This window comes from Sus scrofa, chromosome 1 (assembly GCF_000003025.6).
Source record: "Sus scrofa isolate TJ Tabasco breed Duroc chromosome 1, Sscrofa11.1, whole genome shotgun sequence".
In the NCBI taxonomy this organism is placed as follows: domain Eukaryota; kingdom Metazoa; phylum Chordata; class Mammalia; order Artiodactyla; family Suidae; genus Sus; species Sus scrofa.
The window spans coordinates 251,140,635-251,161,522 of NC_010443.5; the positions used below are offsets into that span (position 1 = coordinate 251,140,635).

General features: G+C 47.1%; 1 protein-coding gene across 7 annotated transcripts in view; it reads left to right on the top strand.

The window, feature by feature from the left end:
* AKAP2 (A kinase (PRKA) anchor protein 2) overlaps positions 1-20,888 on the top strand; it is a 205,587-nt gene that overhangs the window by 155,977 nt on the left and 28,722 nt on the right. For 6 of the 7 annotated variants that reach the window (XM_021087791.1, XM_021087641.1, XM_021087737.1 and 3 more), the window contains 1 exon segment: positions 13,980-16,398. In XM_021087791.1, the coding sequence (XP_020943450.1) occupies positions 13,980-16,398 (2,419 nt within the window). 7 annotated transcript variants of the gene reach the window in all.

Below are 20,888 nucleotides of genomic sequence, written 5' to 3' on the forward strand. Positions count from 1 at the left end.
GAGTTTCCACAGCATGGTGCTCGCTGGTGATGTGGTATCACCCAGTCAGTCACCGAGAAGCTTTTGGATATTTCTAAAGAAATTTCAGCTCATTAAAAATGTCACTTAGGGAGTTCCCATCATGGCTCAGTGGTAACAAACGCAACTAGTATCCATGAGGATGTGGGTTCAATCCCTGGTCTTGCTCAGTGGGTTAAGGACCAGCGTTGCTGTGAGCTGTGGTATAGATCACAGAAGTGGCTTGGATCCTGTGTTGCTGTGGCTGTGGTGTAGGCCAGCAGCTGCAACTATGATTTGACCCCTAGCCTGGGAACCTCTATATGCTGTGGATATGGCCCTAAAAAAAAGACCAAAAAAAAAAAAAAAAAGTCACTTAGTCATTGTAAATAGTTTTAGAGTATTGTATACACGTAGCTTTCTTTTCAAAAGAGCCTGTGTGGGTTCTATCCGCTCTGATGATTCTTTCCTAGACTTGTGTTTAAAGGAGGGTCGTAGGGGGTCTGTGATGCTGGGTGGCCTGCAGGCCACAGGGGAACTCTGTCACCATCTTTGGGCTGCTCTCCTTCTTCACCAAAGCAGACTGGTCCCAAGTTGACCCCAAATAGCTGGGTTCACGTCATGCTTGGTATTTGGCCTCCTCTTCCTATTCAGTTTACTATAAATCTCAGTTCTCTTTGTCTTTTCTAAAATTTCACTGAAGAAAATGAGTCCTGGGAGTTCCCATTGTGGCTCGGTGGGTTAAGAACCCAACATAGTGTCCGTGCAGATGCGGGTTCAGACCCTGACTTCGATCAGCAGGTTAAGGATCTGGCATCGCCACAGGATATGGCATAGGTCACAGATGTGGCTTGGATCTGGCATTGCTGTGGCTCTGGCATAGGCTGGCGGCTGCAGCTCTGATATGACTCCTAGCCCAGGAAATTCCATATGGTGCAGGTGTGGCCCTAAAAAGAAAAAAAAAAAAAGAGAAGATAAAATGAGTTCTGTATGGCTCTGGAATTCTGACTGGCTTTCCAATCAGCAAAACTCCTAAATTATGCACCAGACTTTTCAGGTCAACCCAGAATTTGGGGGACCAGGTGGGTGGAACCCGGGAGCAGTGCTGGGAGCCAGTCATTAACATGCCATGAGCCTCAGTTTGTGGTGCTAGGGATCTGACTCTGAGGTGAAAGAATGAGGGCTATGTCTGTAGCCCTCAAGGCACAGGTCTACCTAAGACACACCTGAGTCTGTTTTCTTTGTGGCAGAAGGTACTGGATGGCCCTGAGAAAGAGGAGCCACTTCCCCCAGACATTCCTTAAAACTAGAGTACTCTCGCCCTACTTCAACTTTGGTCCCACTTCAGCATGGGACACAATGTAGCCATTGCAATTATGTCTGATAACAACCATGAAAGGTCATAGAAAGTGCTTGTGAGATAAAGTCAAGCGAAAAAAGTTGGCTACAGGAGTTCCCACTGTGGCACAATGGGCTAAGGATCTGGCTGTTGCCGTGGCTGTAGTGTAGGTCGCGGCTGTGGTTCAGATTCGATCCCTGGCCAGGGAACTTCCATATGCCATGGGTGCAGTGCCAAAAATCCCAAAAAACCAAAAAACAAAAAACAACACGTTGGCTACAAAATTGCACGTACCGTGGCCTCAACTATATGAAATACCTATTTCTAGAAATGGAGACTGGCTGGAATGCAATAAAGCATTAACTGTTTTCCTCTGAGTGCAGGGAGGGTGAATAACGTTTCCAAATTTTCTACAGTGAGCATTTATTATTTTATACACACGCACATCTATAAACTATCCTAAAAAGGTCCATTTAACTAGATGAAGTCGGTTTAACTGGATCTTCAGGGATTTTTTGCTGCCTCAGCATCACTGGGATATTTATTCCTTGCCTGCCTAAGGCCCATCTATGACTTTCCAAGAAGACAGCCCTAACTGGTTCATCTCAACATCACCAAGCTCCCACCTCCCCTCGCAGCCCTGGGCGCCGGGAATGGACAGAGCTGCCTCTGGCTGGCTGGCTGGCTGCTGCCCTCCAGGCTCAGGCCAGCGAGGGAGGGGCCTGGCCTCTTTGAAGGGGGTTAAAGTTCCTCTTTGTGTGAGTGGCCTTTGAGGGAGCAGAGGGAGGGCCTTCCATCAGGAGGCTCAGAAGGAATTTGGCCAGCTTGAGCCAGTGTGCAGGAAACTGCCTGGAAAAAGAGGCAATTCTGCCAGGGGCCCATGTGAGGCAGGCATTCTGGGCCGGGTAAGCCAAGTCTGCTGAGCGAGCTTAACGGTCCTTTGCTTTATAATCTGGAAAGAGCGGGTTCCCTTGGGATGCCAGAGTCTCTGTGGAGGAGGGACTCAGAGTGGGGACTGTGGTGCCCTGCTGTGGAGAGGGAGCGGGGAGCTGAGCTCAGACGGGAGACCTGTTTCTCTTCTTGCTCATCTTGTAAAACTTCCAGCTTTCATGCTGTAAGGGCAGACCGGAAGCTCTGCACCTGCGCCACATGGACAGCCTAGGCAAAGATGCACATGTCATCTGTGGCAGATAATGCTTTGAAGATGGTGTGTGTGTGTGTGTGTGTGTGTGTGTGTGTGTGTGTGTGTGTGTGTGTTTGTGTTTATCCGTCCTTTTCCAGAACAGAATCAAGCAATGCAGTGGTTCTGATGATGGGGTTTTCTTTTCTTTCCTTTTCGTTTCTTTTCCTTTTCTTTCCTTTCCTTTCCTTCCTTTCCTTTCCTTTCCCTTCCCTTCCCTTCCCTTCCCTTCCCTTCCCTTCCCTTCCCTTCCCCTCCCCTCCCCTCCCCTCCTCTTTCTTTCTTTCTTTCTTTCTTTCTTTCTTTCTTTCTTTCTTTCTTTCTTTCTCTCTTTCTCTCTTTCTTTCTCTCTTTCTTTCTTTCTCTCTTTCTTTCTCTTTGTCTAATCAGACCTGTAGCTGCTGGCCTATGCCACAGCCATGCCAGATCTGAGCTGCATCTATGACCTACAGGTTCTGGTGATGCGTTTTCTTGTTATTGCCTCATATATATTTAATCTACAAGTCCATGTACTAGAACTTGCCACATTCAGGAAGTAGTGATTTGGGGCCTTGGGGGGGAACATGTGCGCCTTCCCAGGGTCATGGGAAGAGAAGCTCAGCAGCTGTGTTCATGGGTACAGACTCATCTGTGGACATAGAGTTAATTTCCAAAAAACTTCTGGCACTGTCTTCTCTTTTCTCTTGGCTCTGCCTCCACGGAGTGGATTTTTTGCCGGGTCCACGGTGGAGCTTGGCTTTTGCTCTCTGCCGTTACTGGTTGGCCAGGCATGTATCCAAGATCCCGAACTATTTTAATACCAAGAAGGACACAGCTAAGTTATAAAGAACTGAAGCCAGGCTTGTATTTACTTTCAAAAGAACCAGTAACCCTAGAAATTGCAGGCTGCAGGAGCCACAGCTCCTTCTGTGACCTTGATCTTGGTTTATTCTGGAGGTGGGGACCGGCCAGTAAAATAGTTTCACAGTGAAGAGGGCCTTTGCTGGAGAGCATCTGGGGACTCCTTGACAGAGCACCGAATGCAGTGTGTTGAGAAAGAAGCGAAACTTGCCTTTCTTGGAGCTGAAATGAGGCCTCTTCTCTCTTCATTCTGGGGGAAACCCTGAAATCTCCCAGCAGTTCTCAGGCCCCTTTGTAGGAAATGGATTTCCAAGCGATGGAAAGAAACAAGCCTTTCACCAGGGGCTGCAGCAAAGGCAACAGCTTCCTTCCTCTTCCCGTCCCTCCACCCCCAGCCGCCGCCCCCGCCCCCTTCACACACACCCTGTTCAGATTCTTTCACTGAGCGCCCGAGCTGTAAATGCGCTAATCAAACACCACCATAAGGTTTTCCAGATGTGCAGCCTGTTATTTGAGCCCATGTCTTTTCAGCAGGGTTAAGGGGATGCCATTAATAGGGCGATCTGTGGTCTTGGGGAGACTTCCTCACCCTACAAATGGACCCCTTCTTCACCAGGGAGCCTGAGAGAGTCAAGACACAAGGCCAGCCTTGTTTCCAGTGGAAGGGGGTTCCAGAAGAGTTTTTAATCCCTTTGGCAAGCCTGTACCTGAGGCCTTAGCCAGAGAGAGTGGTAGGAGGGTGATTGCTGGCTTGACCGATGCCACGGAAGCTCTCAGAAAGAAAGGCTGGGCTTTTTCCGAACTGAGTCACATTTATCAGGAATGGCTTCATGAGGTCAGGGAGGGAAACCAAGAGTCATTGTTAGCGTGAGTCCCCTTGATGAGGGGTCATATCATTATCCCTGAGCCCCAGAGGGCTGGGGGCCTTCGGTCTGCCTCCCATTAGCCAGGAGGAATCTCTGGCCTCCTTGGGGAGTGGCCAGCCTTCCGGCTTCCCACGATTGCCCCGAGCCTTTGGTTCTAGAGTCCGGAAGAAGCTCTGCGGGGATGGGGGTGGAAGAGGAAATTGTTCCTGGGGCTGGACTGTGGCCCAGGTTATCAGCCAGGCCGCTCCCCTCCACTTCCTGCCCCAGAGGCCTGAAGCCCAACCGAGGAAACAAAACCATCCTGAGACATTCCCACTCTGTGCCTTCACAGGGGTGGCTGGAAGGGGCCACTCAGGGTCCCAGCGCTTTCTCCAGTTTGGGGCTGGGTGACCGAGGAAGTGCGGGCCATCTGCTGGGGAACGTGGTGCGCCCAGCATCCCCCGTCTGCTCTCTTCAGCCTGCAACATCTGCCACCTTGACCAGGTCGAGGAACTTCTTTCCTGTCATTGCGGTAGCCCTCTGTCCTCCTGTGCTCTTTGCTATCTTTCTGTGAGTCGGTCCTCTCTCCCTCCAAGGCTGTAAGCTTCTTGCTGTAGCCTGGGGACCCACTCAGAGCCCCGGGGACCTCCTGTGGCCCCGGCCCTGGGCTTGTCACTCTACATGTGCGCAGGACACACCTGTCCTTGCAGTAAAGTGCTTGGACCTCTTCAGCCTCTGTGCCCCGTGGTCACGCGCCCCAGGTTCCCTCAGTCTGAGGAATCCATCTTCCCAAGACCTCCCGACCACAGCTCCATCCTGCCTCTCCAAGGCTGATGAAATTTAGCAGACCCGTGCAAACATCTTGCAGGTGTCTGGGCATCATCCCCCTGCCAGGTGCTACCCTCTCCTCCCATTGTTGTCTTCATGGCGGAAATTCAGCCAGAAAGTTGAGTCCTGCGTGAAGCATCCTAGGGACAGTCACTCGAGGCCCGTGGAACACAGCAGTTGTGACCTGTGTACTAAAAACTCGATTTAGGAAAGCGAGGGAGGACGAGAAAGGAAAACAGAGACGACCTCTGGTGTTAGAGATACGAGGGAGTTTTATTTCATAGCCATGCCCCTGTTCCTAGGCCAAGAACGAGTTTGCATTTTGGGTGGCACTTAAAAATAACTGGATTAAAGGATCAGGTCACCTATTACCTGGGGAAATACATTTCTACTTTAACTATTGTGGCTTTAGGAGGAAGTAATCTGGGTTACTCAGAGCTGAGAAATCTGCTTGTAGAGCAGGTGCCTGATGTTTGAATAATTTGGGTCACATTGTGCATTTAGGCTAGGAGCCTGGGAAGTTGGTGACAGATATTGTCAAGAGCCGGGTGGGGTGGGGGGGGCAGCTGAAGCTGTGAACAGAGCAGATGTATGAAGTGAGTACAAGCTTCTGCTTGTCCTTGTAGCGAAGGACAGCTTTCTGGTGCATCCCCCACCCCAAGCCCAGCCAGATCTGCTAAGGAAAATGGCTTTCCCTCCGAATCTTTCTGTGCATGATGTGCCCAGGCCTAGGGAACCCCGGGAAGAAAGAGCATCCTGCCATCTTTCGCCCCAGCCGAGCAGGTGTCAGGGCCCTGGCGTGTTTTCTATGCCTATTAAAAAGGCTTCGAGGGAGTTCCCATTGTGGCTCAGTGGATTACAAACCCAACTAGTATTCATGAAGATGGGGGTTCCATCCCTGGCCTCGCTCAGTGGGTTAAGGATTCGGCATTGTGGGGAGCAGTGGTGTAGGTCACAGGCACAGCTTGGATCTGGCATGGCTGTGGTGTAGGCTGGCAGCTGTAGCTCTGATTCGACCACCAGCCCGTGAACTTCCATATGCTGCAGGTGCGGCCTTAAAAAGAAAAAAAAAAGTCTTCTAGAATCTCAACTGTGCTGCTGATGCTGGTGCTGGGGAGGCGTCGCAGCCTTTTGTGGGATTTAATAATTTGACTCCTGGGATGTCACGGGAGGAAGCAGAGGACCCACCTCTGAGACCAGATCCCCAGACCGAGCAGTAGGTCCCCACCCTCATCTTGAGCCAGAGGGTCCTGCAGGAAGAGCAGAACATGGACCCTGAAACTAGCTCTCCAGGGAGTCTGTCTCTGGTTGGTTCTGAATAAGGAGGGGGAAGGGGCCCTTGACTTCTGAAGCCACATTGTGAGTGTGACTTCTGGAGACACACTGTGCAAGCCATCAGCCAGCAAGCCGAGGAAATGCTCTTTCAACCCATCCACCCTCTTAAGATTTTCCCTCTCATTCTGGAAGCTTCTGATCATCCAGAATACCTGTTGAGGGACTGGGATAGAATTAGGAAGAACTGGCCTCCAAGTCCTGGCTGTGCCACTGACTAACTAGTCAGGGAATTCTGGGAAACTCTCTTGAGTTCTCTAAGCCTCTTATTCTAACGTTTGAAAACCAAAGTAACAAACTGCCTTTGCCATCTCACAAAGGGTCCTGTTTGTTAGAGTGTCAGCTGAGATCCTGTCTGTGCCGTGAAGACAGGAAGCTCTCAGATTGTGTCGGAGACAATAAACGGGGACGTGACACTCAGTGTGCCTGCAGGACAGTCTGTTCACTCGTGTATTTACTCAGCTGGTAGAGTATCGAGGATGGCACGGGCTCTGTTCAGACCAAGGTGTGATGCCACCTCTGCTTCCCAAGTGACCAGAGCCCCAGGTCTGAGTGGTCCTCCTCTGTTCATTCTATTTCATCTTCAGAATTTGACTTTTAAAGATATTTTACACAGTTATTCTGTTGGCTGCGGTGGCAAATGTGTCTCTGGAATTATGCTTCGCTTCCACTAAAATTAACACTGAGGAATCTGGAGTGGGGAGAGATAAGGGGATTTGAGGCATTTTTAGGGTCTGTCTTTTAGTCTTTCCTGGACTTTTTTCCTTTTGTTGATTTCTTTTCGTCTCGAAATCAAAACTTCACCATTACTCTTTGCTTTCCCAGCCCCAAAGAGTGTTAATTTACCTCCAGAAAGAATTTAATAGTGGTCATTTACACTTCAGTATAAAACTGCTTAAAGATAATGAATATTTGCATTGTGTTTTATTACAGTTTACACAGTACTTTAATTTAATTTTGTTTTTGTTTTTGTCTTTTCTAGAGCTGCACCCGTGGCATATGGAGGTTCCAGGCTAGGGGTCTAATCAGAGCTGTAGCTGCCGGCCTATGCCAGAGCCACAGCAATGTGGGATCCCAGCTGCATCTGCAACTACACCACAGCTCACGGCAATGCAGGATCCTTAACCCACTGAGCAAGGCCAGGAACCGAACCCGCAACCTCATGGTTCCTAGTCGGATTCGTTAACCACTGAGCCACGACGGGAACTTCTAGTACTTTAAAATATATTATCTCATTTAACTCTCAAAACAGACTTGAGAAATATTGTTATGAACCTTGGCTACAAGGAGTTATTATATTCTCAGAAGCGTTCCACGTTTGTCTTGGAACTTTAACAGGAGACCCGGGCACTGCTGTTGTAAATTAACCCATACTAATATGCTTTGCATAACTATTGGGCACTTTTTGGTAAATAGTAGCAGCTTGAGATACAGTTTGGCTACCAGGTTATAATAAAAGCAGAATATGGACCAAATTCTGGCGCTCATTTATTAAATAAGCATTTGTAAAATTAGGTATAAAACCGTCATCTGTAACCTCAAAGTAGTCACAGCTGTCTAAGATTCTGTATGCTCTGACCCCCATCTTGCATGAAGACAGATGTGGCAATTTTACCAAAGCAGGACTTGGTTACTGAAGAGTGGGAATTAAATAACCAGTATCCTCTTGAGTGGGAAAAAGAAAAAAGATGTGATATATATAAACAAATGGAATATTATCCAGCCCTGATAAAGGAGGGTATCTTCCCATTTGTGACAACATAGATGGGGCTTGAGCACTTTATGCTAAGTGAGATAAGTCAGCAGAAAAGTCGTGTTTGCTGGCACTTATAAGTGGAACCTAAAAAAAGTTGAACTTATGGAAAAAAAAGGTAAAATGCTTGGTAGCAGAGGATAGGGCATGTGTTTGTAGGGGTGTTTAAGGGTAAAAATGTGTAATAAGTAGTAAATAAGCCATAGAGATCTATATATGTACAGTATATTGAACATAGGCAATAATATTATACTATAATTATGTAATGAGATAAATTTTGCTGTATCAGCAATAATATTACAATATATGAATTATCAAAGTAGGAGTTCCCATTGTGGCTTGGCGGATTAAGAATCCGACATAGTGTCCCCGAGGATGCAGGTTCTATCCCTGGCCTTGCTCAGTGGGTTAAGGAACCAGCATTGCCACAAGCTGCATAGCAGTTTGCAGATGTGGTTCCCATCTGGTGTTGCCATGACTGTGGCATAGGCTTGCAGCTGCAGCTTCAATTAGACCCCTAGTCCAGGAATTTCCATGTGCTGTAGGTGGTGGCCATTAAAAAAAAATTAAAGTAACATACTGTGTACCTTAAGCAAATATAATGTTACATGTCAGATTTAGTTTTATAATTAAAAACAAACAACCAACCAACCACAACCAGTGTCCTTTGTCCAAGGCTGGGAACAGGACTGTTCTCAGATATCAAGTACCATCCTTAAGGAAGTACTGGCACAAGTGCTCAATCTACCTGTATATCCTATTCATGAAAAAGGCTGGAGAATAACTTGAATTTACAATTTGAACCCCAGTGATTTGAGCAATCTTTTGCATTCACTATGCTAATGGACAAGCTACCAATTCACTGACGGAAAAACTTATTCCTCACCTTAACTATGCCAGTTAGCAAAAGCTGAGCTCCCGGAGGAAGGAAGCCACCTCAGAAACATGGGATGGCTGATGAGATCCTGGCTGACCACTCCTGGATTCTGTATTCTCCACGCGGCCGGCTGTCTGCTCCTGGAATGTAATTTAAACTAATTTCAGACTCACACAACTGTATTATATCATGTCTGCCCAAGTATTTTAAAGAAAACAGTTGACATCCTGACCAGTGGTTAGCTATTCTGGGAAGCCAGGGGGCCAACAGGTAGTTCGGGTCAGATCTTTAGGGCTCCACCTTGCAGGTTCGCTGGGGTCATCCAAGGATCTCCCGCCTGCCGCAGAGCAGCTTGCTTTTTCTCTGACCTTCAGAAACCCAGTTTGGTGGTTCCTTCAGGTCTTCCTGCCTTTTCCACTGGGGCACACATCGTTTATTTCAGAAAAGACCTATTTAATGAATACGCATCTTATCTGAGTCTGGAATCAGGTTCACAGTATCTGAAACATGGAGAAAATTCTGGTCTTTCTTCAAAGGGAGCAATGAGCATTTGTTGGTTTAAACATGACATCATTTAATGACGTCAAACCCAGACTCCTGCCAAATTCTCGCATGGCGGGGGTTTCCAGCCCACTTCCCTTCACCTGATATAGCTGCAGGCAGCTTTGATCACATCAAGCCATCTTGCTAGAAGGTAAATTCTTCTTGCTGAGACTAGAACTCAGGAACTTGCTCTTTTGTTATAATTGTTGCCCAACTTTACAAAATCTCAGGAACTCCAAGGCATGATTGGAAGCAGTAACATAGGCTTGTTTATTCTTTCAGTGCTTCTACCCTGATTAGGGTTTAGATTTGGTGCTCCCCGAAGTGGATGGAATTGAGTCTCAGGAAGAATTGTCTGAATTTGTGGAAAAGCGCTGGGGCCCCATGAAACTAACAGGAAGGAGAGCTTCTTTCCTGTTTACACCCTCCAGCGTCTAGATATTTTTTTAAGGGTGTTGGAAAGGAATCATCTCCAGTTTACACTGGGACCCCCAACATTGATGGTTAACCTGTAATTAGCATTTTTAAAATCTGTAGGACACATTGCAGAAGACAGAACTAGGGAGACTCATTCCTGACTCAAAGCTAAAGGTAGTTTGGGGGCCATCGCAACAATGTATGTCAAATGCTGTTCTCAGATATTTCACCTTTTGAATTGGAACAGTCGTTGCTGGTTCAGAAAGGAAGCATGCCTTGGAAAATGTTGATATGATTTTTCAAGTTCTAGGAAAAAACCTGGTAGGGCATCTGTTCCTCCACCGTCCAACATTGGAACAGTGGAGCATCTGGGAGAAGGAGAAGATGCTGACAAAGGGTTCTTGGGGATGCTGTGGAGACAGGCTAAGGGACTCCCATCTCTGGGATCAGCAACAAATGATAGATGATAGGCATTTTGTGCTTCACCTGACCAGACTAAAGTAAACCCCAGTGTAGACTTACAGCTTCCTAGGAGGTAGGGAAATTCAATTTTTTACAAAAAGCTATTGTCTCCTGGAACTTAACTGCTGCTGCTAATTTCATCATGGCCCTACTGAGTAAGCCTCCTGCATTTTTAATGACTGAATCAATAGTTAAATAAACCCTAGAACTAATTATTTGCCTTTTAGCTTCTTTTAATGTTACAGTGCCCTCTTTCCTCTCATGTCAACTGCTGCAGAGTGTTTTATGTTTCAGTAGAGCTGTGATTATGAACTATATTTCGGCCCCAGCAGCTTCCCACTCTTTTCCTACCTCCTCCCCCCCTTCCCCGCCAAAAGTCAAAGAGATAGAAGGGGAGTTCCCGTCGTGGCGCAGTGGTTAACGAATCCGACTAGGAACCATGAGGTTTTGGGTTCGGTCCCTGCCCTTGCTCAGTGGGTTAACGATCCGGCGTTGCCGTGAGCTGTGGTGTAGGTTGCAGACGCGGCTCGGATCCTGCGTTGCTGTGGCTCTGGTGTAGGCCGGTGGCTACAGCTCCGACTCGACCCCTAGCCTGGGAACCTCCATATGCCGCGGGAGCGGTCCAAAGAAATAGCAAAAAAAAAAGACAAAAAAAAAAAAGAGATAGAAGGAACATTCAACTTCTTCCCATGAAGAATATTAGTGAATCATTGGCCAAATGAAGCTGGAGCAGTGAGGGTCTGGAATAGTCTGAGTCTCACCACAGTAGAACCATGTCTCATTTTGTTGATCAGATTAAGCCACTAATAACTCTTCATGGACTGGACTAATTTTGGCCTAGGTGTTCTTGAAGTTTGAATGGCAGCCAATACATTTTAGCCATTCAAATTTCCTGTAATTCTCTCTCTCTCTCTCTTTTTTTTTTTTTTTTAGGGCCACGCCTGCGGCATGTGGAGGTTCCCAGGCTAGGGGTCTAATCTGTAGCCTACACCACAGCCACAGCAACTTCAGATCCACGCCGTGTCTGCAACCTACTCCACAGCTCATGGCAATGCCAAATCCTTAACCGACTGAACAAGGCCAGGGATCAAACCCGCAACCTCGTGGTTCCTAGTGGGTTCGTTAACCACTGAGCCACAATGGGAACTCCCAAATTTCCTGTAATTCTTAAATGACATAGAAGTTACAGACAATTGCCTTACCAAAAGCAAGTTTGGTGAATGTTTTTTAAAGGACAGTAGCAACATCCTTGCTAGTTTATTCTAAAGATAAAAGAGCTACTAATTAATGGTGGTCCAAAATAAAATCAAGGTATTAGAGAACATGAATATTAAGTACCAGACTTGACAAAGACCAGGTCAAGACTGGAAGGCCCTTCGAGACCAGAAGGAATACTCATTCAAGTCTAAAGAGAAAGGTGGGAAGTTCCCGACATGGTGTAGCGGAAACGAATCTGACTAGCATCCGTGAGGACGCAGGTTCTATCCCTGGCCTCGCTCAGTGGGTTAAGAATCTGATGTTTTTGCTGTGAGCTGTGGTGTAGGTTGCAGATGCGGCTTGAATCCCATGTTGCTGTGGCAGTGGTGTAGGCTGGCAGCTGTAGCTCCAACTCGACCCCTAGCCTGGGAACCTCCATATGTCTTGGGTGCAGCCCTCAAAAAGACAAAACTAAATACATAAATAAATAAAGAGAAAGGTGGGAAACACAGTGAAGAAAACTCCCAGTTCATGGATTACCTTCCAGTTCATGCATGACCATGAGGTTTTTCAACATTCTGACAGCAATGCAAAACACCTAGGAAGAACTTTCAGGTTTTTCTGGGTATTAGGAGCAAATCCATAATTGTTCACTTTCCTTGAAAAAAGATTGAAATTAATCCCCTAAGAGTCACCCTAAGGTGGTGTTTTAATCTTATGCTTTCAGCTTTCAAAAATGTTAAATAAATGAAAATTATACCCGATTGCAATTTTGCATTGTGACTATGTCAGTAATACCAGGCACCCTATAGCCTTGAGACTTGAAAGAAAGTTGGCAAAAGTGGTAGTGAAATCTTTGAGGGGAACTCAGTTAAGCTCACAATTTACTTCTCAATTTTCTGAGAGAAACCAGAGTCTTTTGGTACTGGAAAAAAAAAAAATCATCTTAGAGTTTGAAAATTAATCTCAGCTGTCACATAAAGTGACATGCAATTGCTTATTGATGAAACATATGCATTTAAAAACATTAAGAAAATATAGGAGTTCCCATCGTGGCTCAGTGGTTAACGAATCTGACTGGGAACCATGAGGTCGAACCCTGGCCTTGCTCAGTGGGTTAAGGATCCGGCATTGCCGTGAGCTGTGGTGTAGGTTCCAGACAAGGCTCAGATCCTGTGTTGCTGTGGCTCTGGAGTAGGCCAGTGGCTACAGCTCCGATTTGACCCCTAGCCTGGGAACCTCCATATGCCGCGGGAGCGGCCCTAGAAAAGGCAAAAAGACCAAAAAAAAAAAAAAAAAAAAAAAAGCTAAGATAAAAACATTAAGAAAATGTAGTTGTCTTATTTAATCACGAAGTCAGAGCTATCACATATAAAGCATTATAGGAACCAAATGGGAGGTGCCACCATCCACTAGCTTTTCAAAGCAACATTCACTCCTTAATTAAGGAGCGTTGTTTTGATATCCTCCCTGAGAACAGAACTGTGTGGTCAGTCGGTGGCTTTGGTGTTGTGTTTATAATACACACGGTCAATTATGGCCACGGCAGTAGGGTGCCTAGCTCTTAATGGGCCATTGATGAGATCTACTGTTTTCCAGTATTTTATTTTGGAAAAAATTTCCCCAAAGCTTCCTGTCTACGAATTACATTACATCTGGCAGAGAATCATGTTTTCAAGATTTGTTCCTGCAAAAGGACCTTCTTTTTATAGTTGGGGACATACAAATAGTTCTCATACATTTCTGCCAAAATCTGCTATGTAATAGTTTGAAAAATTTGGGTACAATGGCTCTATGAGCTCTTCCTGCTTGAGCGGTTTTTTGAGCAATGTCACCAGATAACCAAAATCCTAATTTACTTTTTTCTTTTCCTTTTATGGCCACACCTGGGGCACATGGTAGTTCCTGGACCAGGAGTCAAGTTGGCGCTGCAGCTGGGGCCTATACCACAGCAACAGTAGCACTGGATCTGAGCCCCATTTGCAACTTACATCAAAGCTTGCAGCAACTCCGGATCCTTAACCCACTGAGTGAGGCCAGGGATCAAACCCGCATCCTCACAGAGACAATGTCTGGTCCTTAACCTGCTGAGCCACAACAGGAGCTCCCAAATTTACTTTAAAGATGGGACTAGCATGTATGGAAAGTTCTCTGGACACTCAGGAAATAAAATGGAATCTGTAAAATCAAGACTTTTAGGTGCCTGTTACCACAACAGCATGAATATATGAAGGATTTTTAGAAGAGAAACCTCTATTCAAAAGATCTTATTGTTTCAATGTTCCTTTCAGTTATCAGCTGAGTTTTCAGGTTCACATCCATAAGAAACGTGGTCTCTAACCCTGACTTCTGTTTTCTCTTTATTCTAGAAGCCTCCTGAGCTGTCTGAGGATGATATCCGGCTGAAAAGCGAGAGAGAGAACTATAGTGCCAACTCCCTGGAGCCTGCCACCAACTCTCTTCCTGCAGATCACAAAACCATGGAAATTGAGGTCTCTGTTACAGAATGTAAGAGTGTGCCCGGAATCACCTCCACTCCGCATTCCTTGGACCACCCCTCCCCTTTCTACTCGCCCCCCCACAATGGCCTCCTCCCTGATCACCATGAATCTCTGGATAACGATGTGGCCAGAGAGATCCGATATCTAGACGAGGTGCTGGAGGCCAACTGCTGTGATTCTGCTGTGGACGGAACTTACAACGGCACTTCCTCCCCGGAGCCTGGAGCAGCCGTCTTGGCAGGCAGCTCAAGCCCACCCGCGCACACGGCCCTCCAGCCGGAGCCCACGGAGAGAGTGGCTGGCAGGCAGGCGCCACCTCACATTGAGCTCCATCAGAGCAACTCTGACACCATGGCAGAGGGTGGAAGGGCCAATGGCCACCCCCCCGAGCAGCCCAGAGACCTGCCGGGCGACAGCCTCCAGATGCCCGTGAGCCCCAGCTCCTCCACCAGCTCACGGGGTTCCTCCCGAGATGGGGAGTTCACCCTCACCACGCTGAAGAAGGAAGCTAAGTTCGAGCTGCGTGCCTTCCATGAGGACAAGAAGCCCTCCAAGCTCTTCGAGGACGACGAGAATGAGAAAGAGCAGTACTGCGTCAGAAAAGTGCGGCCTTCGGAAGAGATGATGGAGCTGGAAAAGGAGAGGAGAGAGCTCATCCGGAGTCAGGCTGTGAAAAAGAATCCTGGCATCGCAGCAAAGTGGTGGAACCCTCCCCAGGAAAAGACCATTGAGGAGCAGCTGGACGAGGAACATCTGGAGTCGCACAAAAAGTACAAGGAGCGCAAGGAGAGGAGGGCACAGCAGGAGCAATTGCTGATGCAGCAGCAGCAGCAGCAGCAGCAGCAGCAGCCACCACCCTGTGCCACCCCTGCATCCTCTCGAGAACCTTCCAGCATGACTGAAAACCCAAAGGAAGACATCGTCACGGAGCAGATAGATTTCTCTGCGGCCCGTAAACAGTTCCAGCTGATGGAGAATTCCAGGCAAACAGCTGCCAAGGGCCAGAGTACACCCAGGCTCTTCTCCATCAAGCCCTTCTATAGGCCTCTGGGGTCAATCCACTCAGACAAGACGCTAACCATCTCCAGACCGGCTTCTTCGGGGGGACCTCCTGAAGAGTCCTCTGCAGCCAAGGGACAGAAAGCCCACTGTGCCCCGGAGAGCCAGTCCTCTGGAGAAGGAGGAGGCGGCCAGGGCAGCACTGCTCCTCAGGCGAAGGAAGGGCCATACAGCGAGGCCTCCAAACGCGGGCCCTTATCCAAACTGTGGGCCGAGGATGGAGAGTTTACGAGTGCCCGGGCCGTCCTCACTGTGGTCAAGGATGACGACCCTGGGATTCTGGATCAGTTTTCAAGGTCAGTCAATGTCTCTTTGACCCAAGAGGAGCTTGACTCTGGTTTGGATGAGTTGTCGGTGAGGTCCCAGGATACCACGGTCCTGGAGACCCTGTCCAATGACTTCAGCATGGACAACATCAGTGACAGTGGGGCCTCCAATGAGACAACCAGTGCCCTTCAGGAAAATTCGCTCGCCGATTTTTCTTTGCCCCAGACTCCCCAAACTGACAACCCATCCGAGGGCCGAGGGGAAGGCGTCTCCAAGTCGTACAGTGATCATGGTTTCTATTCCCCTTCGTCCACCCTGGGAGACTCACCTTCAGTTGATGACCCCTTGGAATATCAGGCGGGCCTCCTGGTGCAGAATGCCATTCAACAAGCCATCGCCGAGCAGGTGGACAGAGCTGCGTCCGAAACCAACAAGAGGAGAGCAGAACAGCAGGGACCTCAGGCCAGTGCAGAGGAAGCTGGAACCAGGGCTCCCAGCTCAGAGAAGCCTCAGGGCATGTTCGAACCACCTCAGGTGTCCTCTCCTGTTCAAGAGAAAAGGGATGTATTGCCAAAGATTCTGCCTACTGAAGACAGGGCGCTCAGGGAAAGGGGGCCCTCCCAGACACTGCCGGCAGTGCAGCCCAGTGGCCCCATAAACATGGAAGAGACCAGGCCGGAAGGGAGCTACTTCAGCAAGTACTCGGAGGCGGCTGAGTTAAGAAGCACAGCCTCGCTCCTGGCCACTCAAGAGTCCGATGTGATGGTTGGGCCCTTCAAGCTGAGGTCCAGGAAGCAGCGGACTTTGTCCATGATTGAAGAAGAGATCCGAGCCGCCCAGGAAAGGGAAGAGGAGCTGAAGAGGCAGAGGCAAGTCTTGCAGAGTACCCCAAGCCCCAGGGCAAAGAATGCCCCATCACTGCCCTCCCGAACACCAACACCGTGCTACAAAACTGCTCCAGGTAAGTGAAGTTCCACAGACCGGAGACAGATGCTGCAGAAATGGGCGTCGTTGGTTTCAGCTTTCAGAGTTCTGTGTGGAGCCTCCTGTGTGTGTGTGTGTGGCTGAAATCAGTGTGGCAGGAGGCAGGACATGGGACACTGGCACCTAGATTTCAGTATTAGACACGCAACAGAACTGTCAGTGTCCTCTGGAGAATCCTGAGCCTGGATGGTGTTTCCAGGAGGATGTAATAGCCCCTTCCTTGTCCTTCTGCTCTGGTCTCGGTTTAGAACGGAGAATTATTCTCTTTTATTTGAAGGAGCTGCCTCTTGGCCGAGGGAGAGGCTGTGTGCGGCACAGACCCAGAGTCAGCTCGTCTTTTGGTATCAGTAGCTTGACCCTCAGTGTCTGCAGTTAAATCAAACCTAAATGAGGTGAGGATGTCTTCTTCTTCCCCCTTCTGGGTGCTGCGTCTCTTCCCATCAATGACAGTTAAGAGTTGGTGTTACAGATTGACCCCCAAAAAGCTGTCTGTCCATCTTCTGTAAGACTGTGTTTGTCTTCTGTGAAGTCCCCTGTTAAGTCTGTTAAGCAGTTACTTTGGAATCAAGATGATCTCATCTGTTTGTATCTGGTGACCCTTTTGGAGAATCTAAGTTATTATACATACAGACAAGCCTCTAATCTCCTCCCACTGCCTGGACAGTCCCTATCTTCAATACTTTGTATAGGTGTTGATTAATTGGTTGATGTTAGTTTCAGTCATAATTATTGTTGCTATTATTATGGATAATGGTGTGATGAGCAATTTTTATGTCTCATTTGGGTATGATGGCACTTGGGATCCATACATCACACAACAGAGAAGGGCTGCTCAGAGTTTTCATGAGTATTCCTGGTCCATGCTGAGATAAGTACAGACATTGGGAGTAAGCATTTGAAAATTCTTGAAGCAATTTGATGTTGTCCTCAAACCCACATGTGGGATTTTTGTATTTTTTTAAAAAAGTATTGGACTGCAATGAATTGGGTGGAAAAACTCTTCCTTTGCTAGAGATAATTTAAGAAATGTTGTCTTAACATATAATTACTGGCATTTAACTTGGTCCACCCAGGTCTTAATCCCGTCTTGACACCTGGCTTCCATCAAACCTGTAATGACACAAGTTAACGCTTTCCAGTATTTTAAGATTAAATTACTGAAATGATGCTCAGACGACTCCCAGTTTTATAGAATGTCTGTCAAGTTAGGTTTGTCTGTTATTTTCACATGGTTATATTCAGTTTATACGTCTTTGGTAGAAGTACCACAGAACTGATGTTTATTCTTCTCACTGTATCCAATCGGGTAGTACATGGTGTCAGTTTGTCCCATTACAGGGACAGATGTTAACGCTTTCATGTGATACTAATTTTGATCACTTGATTGAGGGAGTGTCTGCCAGGCTTCTGCACAGGAAAGTAACCTTTTCCTTTTATCATTAACAAATATTTTGTGGGGAGGTACTTTGGCATGATATAATTTTCATCCCACTCCTTTTCAGACTTTAAATCTATTCATTCATTTATTCATGACAGAAGGTTTCCTGTTATATTTAGCGGGTTATAATCCATTTATATTATTATTTTTAGCTTTAATGGTTCAGATATAGTGCATAGGAGCCCTTTGAAGCTGACTTCATGTCCTTTTGACATGTCCTCATTATTCTTTAGGCAGATCTTTACTTTCTTGTACCATGAGATGCTCCAGTCTCATACTTTCCTAACTCTAAAATCAGCCCCTTCTCCAAAAGGCACTTGTTCCTTTTAGTAGAGAATGGTATTTAGAAACCAAGATCTGGTGCTTGGTGTGCTCATCGCTATTGGATAGGCGCTGCCCCCAGGCACTCTTGGTGGTCTGAATTAGAGAATACATATCCATCCTCTCCCTCCCTCCCTCCTTTCTTCTTTCCTTCCTTCCTCCCCTCCTTCCTTCCTTTCTTTTGATTTGATCTATTGATCTATCTATCTACATACCTACCTATCTTGAAAACCATGCACTCACTCTAATGCTTTTTTTTTTTTTTTTTTTTTTTTTTTTTGGTTTTTTGCTATTTCTTGGGCTGCTCCCATGGCATATGGATGTTCCCAGGCTAGGGGTCGAATCAGAGCTGTAGTCTCCAGCCTATGTAAGAGCCACAGCAACGCGGGATCCGAGCCGAGTCTGCAACCTACACCACAGCTCACGGCAACGCTGGATCGTTAACCCACTGAGCAAGGGCAGGGACCAAACCCGCAACCTCATGGTTCCTAGTCGGATTCGTTAACCACTGCACCACGACGGGAACTCCTTACTCTAATACTTTTAATTCTAATCTAATACCACAGGGTTCATCTTCTCTCTTTCCATATTTGTAACCTCTTCCTTGACAACAAGATACCTGGTTCCCAACATCCTCAATATGTTTATAATTTGATCAATCCTCTCCCCCTTATGGAACCAGTCTGGTGTTTTCCTCACCAAACATGGGCTCCAGCATCACTTTCTGGGTGGCCACTGCTGTCTCCCTTCACCAACACCCTCCTCGCGCAGCTTGGGCTCCAACATCCTGCTCTGGGTCACCCATCTCTGCCCATCCTGCTCAGGCTCCAGCATACCACTCTGGGCCACTGTGGCTCCTCCCACCTTCCCGTCCTGTTCAGCCCCACCTAATTGGATTAAATTGTTCAGGCAGGAAGGGGAAGGGACCAGGAAGAGGAATAGTACGGTGACTTTCTTAATAGGGTTTTTAATTCCTTCAGGTCATGGGTACAGTGGCCAGCTAAGCATTTGAGGCAAAGAAAACTTTCGGGGGAGGCTTTTTGTGTAAGCTTAACAGTGGCTTTTCCCAAAGATCCTTATTAGTCAAGTTCACTTTAAATTCTTGCTGTGGGCTGGCTTGGCACAGAGATGCTAGTTAGGCATTCTATTTTGTATCCTAGGAAAATTTTTCCTACCACTTGAATTCAGCCCAATCTCCTTCACCAAGTAAGTGTTTGTAAAGGGCCTGCTTAAGAGCCTGCCATCTGCCTAGTGGAGGAAGCCTCTGCAGGCATCTCAGAAACTTCTTGCTCACGTGGCAAACAGGTACCATGACCTTCCTGTCGGTTATAGCTGATTCCACTTACCTGGCCCCCCTTTGCGTTGCTTCATTGCAGAACCTCCTATACACTGCATATGCACAGTAGTTATTTTCAGTTTTCTTCATTCCACCCATTAATCGAACCCCTTACCATATTCCATCCCATCCCACCCCCACCTTACTTCTACCACACAACCAAAAATTAAGACATTTCAGCACTTTCCCCTAGTTCCCTGACCTGATGTGGTCTATCAGGGTTCCCTGCCAGGCTGAAAACAAGCCAAGAGTCCTGTCTGCCCTCAGCACCCTAGCAGCCCTGGGCTGATTTCCCCTGTACTTTCCCTCTGCTAATGTCCATCTCCTTTCCTATATCCCATCCCCATGGGACTGATTTTTCTCTCCTAAGGTAAGGTGGTAATTCATTCATATACGTCTGCACACTGCTTGGGTCTGGTTGTCACATGGAGTACAGTCATGATAATGACGTTGTGTGCACCTCATTTCTTCTTGTTTATCTCTAGAACATTGAAAGTGGGTGGCAGGGCTTCCCAGAATTACAACATGGACTGAAAGAAATTGAATGCCGAATGCAATTTTTTTTCTATCCATGCCTGGAAACATTTAGAGTCATGCTTGGCCAGTCAGCTTCCTAGTTCGTGATCAGAAAGAGGCGGACGCATCTCTCTGAGCAGCCAAATGGGACCATTCGTGGTCAGGGTCAAAACTGCTGGCTCCACCTTCGGCTCTGTGAATGGAGTTATTGCTACGTTCCTACTGTACTACTCCACATTTCATGCCAGTAGAGGTGACTCAGCTGGTTTGTTGCATGTCTCACATTGACAGTTTGATATTAGGTGATGAAAAATGTAATTTTTAACATCTCCTCTGGTAGAAATGGTGCTGGTGACATGCTGGAATCCTAAAACCTGAAGGCAAGTAAAATCCACTGAGAGCTAGGATGTGATAAGAAAAGAGAAATTCTTCCCAACCATTTCCCAGGTGTTGAAAAGATACTTGCTCTTGCTTTTGGTTTCCTTGCCTTTCAGGATGATGGATGATGGGGTTATTATTTTTAAAAGAATACGATCATTTTCAAAGACCGAGTTTTAGGAAAAATTTTCTGGAAATTTAATCGTCTTGGGTCTTAAGTGATTTTTAAAGGAAGACAGTCCACTTAAATAGGGTTTGTGTGGCATCTATTCATACAGAAACCAACAAGGCAGATACAATCCCTGCCCTCAGGGAACTTACAGTCCAGTGACAGAAACATCAAACAAACGTGCCAATTTTCTAACAGAGAAGCATGGAGAGCCTGAAAGCACAGAGCACGGAAAGTCTTCTTTTCTTGGGAAACTCTCTTTTAAGCTTTGAACTGAAGGAGTAGAAGTTGGGTTCCGTGTTGGGGGAG